Source organism: Mastomys coucha, unplaced genomic scaffold (assembly GCF_008632895.1).
Source record: "Mastomys coucha isolate ucsf_1 unplaced genomic scaffold, UCSF_Mcou_1 pScaffold15, whole genome shotgun sequence".
In the NCBI taxonomy this organism is placed as follows: Eukaryota; Metazoa; Chordata; class Mammalia; order Rodentia; family Muridae; genus Mastomys; species Mastomys coucha.
The window spans coordinates 136,084,937-136,090,828 of NW_022196897.1; the positions used below are offsets into that span (position 1 = coordinate 136,084,937).

General features: G+C 42.8%; 1 protein-coding gene and 1 pseudogene across 4 annotated transcripts in view; both read left to right on the forward strand.

The window, feature by feature from the left end:
* LOC116091117 (zinc finger protein 431-like) overlaps nt 1-5,892 on the forward strand; it is a 51,636-nt gene that overhangs the window by 26,580 nt on the left and 19,164 nt on the right. For 2 of the 4 annotated variants that reach the window (XM_031372184.1, XM_031372186.1), the window contains exon 1: nt 4,464-4,545. The exons of 1 other annotated variant lie outside the window; for it this stretch is intronic. Coding sequence is in view for 1 of the 3 variants with exons in the window: in XM_031372183.1 (XP_031228043.1) it covers nt 4,543-4,545 (3 nt within the window). In the remaining 2 variants the exon portion in view is untranslated. Of the gene's footprint in view, nt 1-4,422; nt 4,546-5,892 lie in introns of those variants that run through there. One more of the 4 variants, XM_031372183.1, reaches the window with a different exon arrangement.
* The window catches only part of LOC116091121, an 84,229-nt pseudogene continuing 82,778 nt past the window's right edge, over nt 4,442-5,892 (forward strand).

A 5,892-nucleotide genomic window follows, 5' to 3' on the forward strand; every position in this document is an offset into this window, starting at 1 on the left:
TGGCCCATTACCTTGGGAGTCTTCACTCTCTTCTATACCTAATATCCTTAGGTTTGGTCTTCTCATTGCATCCTGGATTTTCTGGATGTTTTGGGTTAGGAGCTTTTTTGCTTTTTGCATTCTCTTTGACTGTTGTGTCAATGTTTTCTATGGTGTCTTCTACCCCTGAAATTCTCTCTTCTATCTCTTGTATTCTGTTGGTGATACTTGCATCTATGACTCCTGATTTCTTTCCTAGGTTTTGTATCTCCAGGGCTGTCTCTCTTTCTGATTTCTGTATTGTTTCTACTTCAATTTTTAGATTCTGGATAGTTTTGCTCATTTCCTTCACCTGTTTGATTGTGTTTTCCTGTAGTTCTTTAAGGGATTTTTGTGTCTCCTCTTGAAGGGAGTCTAGCTGTTTACCTGTGTTCTCCTGTATTTTTTGAGGGTGCTATTTATGTCATTCTTAATGTCCTGTATCATCACCATAAGAAGTGATTTTATATCTGAATCTTGTTTTTCTAGTGTGATGTTGTGTCCAGGACTTGCTATTGTGGGAGAATTGGTCTCTGATGATGCCAAGTGACCTTGGTTTGTGTTGTTTATTTTCTTATGCTTGCACCACACCATCTGGTTATTTCTAGGGCTACCAGCCCTTGCTAAATATGACTGGAGCCTGTCCTTCCTGTGGTCCTGGTTGTGTCAGAACTTCTCAGATTCAAGCTGTCTCTGTGATCCTGTGATTCTGGGATCCTGTGACCCTGAGCTTGTTAGAGTACCTGGGAGTGGAGCTTTCTCCGGGTGTTTTGGCAATGCATGCAGAGTTTCTGCACAAAGTCTGCTAAGGGCACCGGCCAGGCCAGAAAGACAGGAAGCAACCGGAGCCACTGGGCTGGCAGAGTTCCTCTGTGCCTAGTCCTGATGGTTCCACTTACCCACTGTGTTGGGACAGATGTTGTGTCCTCCTTACCTCTGATCCTGGGTGAGTTAGAGGACCTGGGCACCTGGTTGATTCTTAAACATTACCAAATCCAAATGAAGTGCAAGGTACAATACTGGCTATCTCTGTAATACAGCTTCATTGTGCTTTCAGAAAACATTTCCCAGATTTTACCTCAGTGGTGCTAGGCTCCTCTTAATCACAATTAATTTCTTAGCTCAGGCTAACCAGCATCAATTGTCCCAGTAGTCACTTCTATATTTCACTCTAAAGCCAGACCCCATAGCTGAAGCTGCTTAATTCTGCTGCTTGTTTGAGCTGGAACAAGCCTTCCTTGTTCTATTACATTCCTACCATTTTTCAGTTTTCCAACTCTTTTATTGCCTAAGCTTGGCTCTCCTGGAACTTGCTCTGCAGATTGACCTGGATAGAACTCAGAGATCTGTATGGCTCTGTCTTTTGAATTCTGGGATCAAAGGCTTGTCCCATCACACCTAGACTTAAGCTTTTCTGTACTTGGAACTCGCTCTGCTCAAGGCTGGCCTTGAACTCAAGAGACCTGGTTGCCTCTGTCTCATGAAATTAAAGGTGTGCACCCCAATGCTTGGACCTCAGCTTTGTTGCTTGGGGTCTTGCCCCAAAGCTACCACCCCTTTATTCTGTTTATGCCCTTGATCATTTGATTCAGCCTCATTTCTCTTCCAGCTGCCTCATTATTATATAAAACATACATTTTTAATTTTTTCCTTTCTCTGCTTGCTCATTTTCATTAAAAATGCTCTTTATAAGTCCAAACAAGTATCTCTGCTGGGACTTTTATTTTTAGTTTTTGAGACTTCTTTTGTCAATGCAATTAATATACCTCTCTTTACCTTAGCCTCAGGTAGACTCTTCAGACAAGGGCAAAAAGCAGCCACATTCTTCACCAAAATACAACAAAACCAGTCTCTAGGCCACAGACTGAAGTTCTTCTTCACCGAAACAGCTTGGGCCAGGTCTGCACAGTTCAAACCACTCTCAGCAACAAAGTCTTCCAAATTCCCAATAGGAAAACCCAGTAAGCCCCTCTAGAAACTTTCCACTGCCTTCCCCTACTCTGTGTCCCCCAGCACACTCCACCCAGCTACAGAAGAGAGGCAGGAAAGACCTCTGAATTCTTTTGCAATGTTAAAAAAAAAATGTATTTATTGTCTCTGAAGTAACAAGGAGCTGGGGTTATGAGCTGCTGATCTATAGGATAATCAAAAGGGACCCTGGAATAAAGAACCAAATTCATAGGTAAAAACAAACAAACAAACAAACAAACAAACAAACAAACTGGGCTTTTGACCTACGTGTGATAAACTAGCAGGAAATGATTGCCCTACTTTTTAAATTTTTTCTGTAATGAGAGCTAAGCTATCTGGAGTTCTCTGGAGACCAAACACAGCTCTTCAAGAATTTTTTTGACTTTGAAAACACAAGAATTACTTTTAGAATTATTCTAACAGTATTTTTGACTTGGTTTTAAAAAGCAAGGATTTTTGATCGGTTTTCCTGACTGGTCAGAAAACTGAGGAGTTATACAGAGAGCTTTTAGAATTTTTACTAGCAGAGAGAGCTGTCTCAAGTCAAAAGCTAGCTGTCTCAACCACAGAGGCTTTAGAATAGAAAGTAAAATCTGTCTAGAGCAGAGCAGAACACAAACACTCAGGGATAGCAGTCTGGGAAGCAGTCTCATCTAGAATGCTATCTCAGCAGAGCATGAGCTACTGGCTCAGACTCATGATTCGACTTCAAGTTGCTTGTTTCCCTGTTGCTCTCAAACACCCTACTCTTAGGAGCCCAGACCTAAGTGAGGTTGGTCCTTGGACTTTGTGTTCTCTGTTCTTTCTATATGTGAGAATTGTGATGTTGATACATTTCTTCGTTAGATCACAGATAATGATTACGAGGCAGCTTTGGCTCCTTAGCCATCTACTTTTACAGTGTTATTTACTTAATGGCTAGCTAAGATTTTGTAGTACAAGATAAACATTCTAGAGGCATTTCTGACCATCACTTTTATTATTTACATATGTTTCTGCATGACTTTGAGCTAAGAATGCCCTTCAATATCTCTGCTTTTACCTTGTGACCAAGTTCAGAAGAGGATTTAACATAGCATGCATAGGAGTGGGCAAACCTATGTGTGAATGTATCAGTATTCCCTAAGAAAAGTCTTAGTGCTTCCTTTTTGAGAAGAAAATTCTTATTTTGGAATGGCTCCCATGCTCTCCTTGCCTCCCACAGAGGATGGGAAAGAAAGTGGATCTTTCTCAGCTCTCCTGTCTAAATTGTTGTGCTGTCAATTCTTGGTAGTAAAATTGACTAGATATGAAATTACGTAAAATCCAAATAGTTGGTTACTGTGGGGAATTTTTTTTAAAAATTATACCTTTTCAAGTAGGGAAACCTTCCTTTTATCTGTATCTTTTCAGTTGATAAAATCCACTTTTAATCTAGGGCACAGCTTCTGGTGTTGGCCTACATATGAGCAGGACACTGTAGGAGATAGATACCTCTTTTTCTTTGTGTGCTTGCTCTACCATGGATAAGAGTTTCATTTTTGAAAATAAGTATTAGAGCCTATTTCTTCAGAATTCTGATATATACTGAAGACCAGCTCAGGCATGAAACCCCACAGACTGAACCACTACTGGATTCTTTAACTTTCCACAGGTAGGCAGGCATTGTTGGTCTAGTTGAACCACCCAGCACTTGACCCTTCTAATAAATCATTTTTTTACATAATAGAAAGACTTTATTCTATCAATTCAATTCTTCTAGAGAACCTTTACTAATGCGGCTGTGGATTTTCTAGTTGTTGTTTGTTTTATCTACCTACTGAGGAAGAAGTGCTGGTTAACAATAGTGCTCCCCAGTGTTTGTTATGTTTTTCCTACTTTACTCTGAGGGTTATCTCATATCCATCAAGTGAAAAGTACTTGCAGTTTACCTGAACCCAAGTTAAAATGCAAAACAAAACTCATGTCTGCTATAATTCCTCTTTAGTTGCTAATACTGCGGGCACACTTCCACTTGTGGGAGAGACTAATGACTCACTGTAAGTTGAGTAATGGGCAATGCAAGTTATGGACCTTGATTCCAAAAGGAAGAAGGGGAAGTGCCTACTTAGTGTTGTGACTGGAGCTCAGGAAAGCTCCAAATTTGCAGTGGGTCCCAAGAAGGAGAGAAGCGGGTAACTTAGCAACAGCAAATTGGAGGTGTGGGTCTTCCCCCTGATCAGAGCTGTGAAACGGAGCAGCAAGCAATTGGGGGACAGACAGAAGTGGTACTGAAATGCAAATTTCTACAGATCCGGGAAAGGACTGCCCTCAGACTGGCAACCTGTGCCTGGAACCATTCCGCTGTGTCCCTTCAACACACTCTAAGCCTTTGGGTGGTGTTTATGTCACTCAAGAAGCACTAGCCAATCAGAACATCTAGGCCTATCTGTCAATCCAAAAAGAAGGCGGGCTCTTCCGGGTGCAATCTTGCAAGTTCCTCTTTTAAGCTGACAGTCTTGAATATTTCTGCTTGATGTGTTCTGTGTGCTGCTCCTGAGTGCGGGGAGTTCGGGCAAGCTCAGAAGTCCGAACATGGTAAGTGCAGGGCCGACTCTCACAAGGGGAGGAGCAGGCGGCTGAGCAGAGGGGGCTGATGTTCTGGGTCGTCCCTGGGGCTCGGTGGTAAACAGCAGCCTGACAGAAGCAGCGACTTGTGAGGTTCCCTGTGGTCCTGTTCTCTCTCTGGACCCGGCAGTGGGCTCGGCATAACTTCCCTGGGGTGGCTGCATCTACACAAAACATTTGGAGTAGGGGCTTCTGTGTAGAAAAACCCTCGGCAGGATGGCAAACTCGGAAAGCGCTAGTTTCTCTAGTATCTTCAGGAAGTTTTGGCCTTAGCATTAAGCTGTTTTACATGTAGGTATAAGATCCATTTAGAGTTAGTGTTGTGGACTGTAAAAGGCATCTCGTGTATCGGATGGCACTCCAATAGTAAGCTGTGATGTAGAAGAGTAAAACTGATGTAAAGTGTTTACTAATGCTTGTAGTGACAGCAAGTATAATGTAGGTGAGGGAGGACTGCCTCTAAAACATCACACAGATATATGCTATGGTAAAAAGGCCTATTGGAGAATAAGATGCGTGTATACATGTGTTAGGTTACCAGGATTGTCCAGGCATTTGTCCACAATCCATAAGATAGGAGACAACTCTGAATTAGGTCCATCCTGATATCAAAGAACAGGCCTCTAACAAGTGGCTCTAAGGGGCAGTATAGGGTGACAACCAACATTAAGGCCTGGTGTGTCATAAACGTCTGGTTGTCTTCAGAAAAGCATAGTTCTGCCACATGGGCAAGACTACACCTGGCAATAACACTTTGAAAAGGAAAAAAATGTCGGCAGAGGTGGCCCAGGCCTTTAATCCCAGCACTTGGGAGGCACAGGCAGGTGGGTTTCTGAGTTTGAGGCCAGTCTGGTCTACAGAGTTAGTTCCAGGATAGCTAGGGCTACACAGAGAAACCCTGTCTTGAAAAAGGAAAAAAAAAAAAAAAAAAAAAAGCACAGTTGTGTTGAGGACTGGCCTGGACAAGCAAGGCTTTCTATGGGGCCTTCATGTATGGAGAGTGGCACAGCTCCTTCTCAATCTGCAGAGCCAGTAGCAGCCTGGGGCTTAGGCTTTAGGAGCTTTCCCTAAGGCCCTGAAGTCCTGAGAATAAAATAGAGTTCCTTCTCTGAAGCTAGGAAGGTGCTTGGGAGAGCTGGTAGTGGTCTGGGGCCAGGGCCTTGGGGGTTGGGTTGCTTCAGATCCTGAGATCCCAACTCTTCCTACCACATGAGGCTATGGTTATCAGTCCTGAGTCCAGTGTGAGCTTGCTCAATAATGTTTTTGAGATGTTCTCTGTTCCCCCTTTTTCCAGCTTTTTTTTTCTTTCTTTTTTCT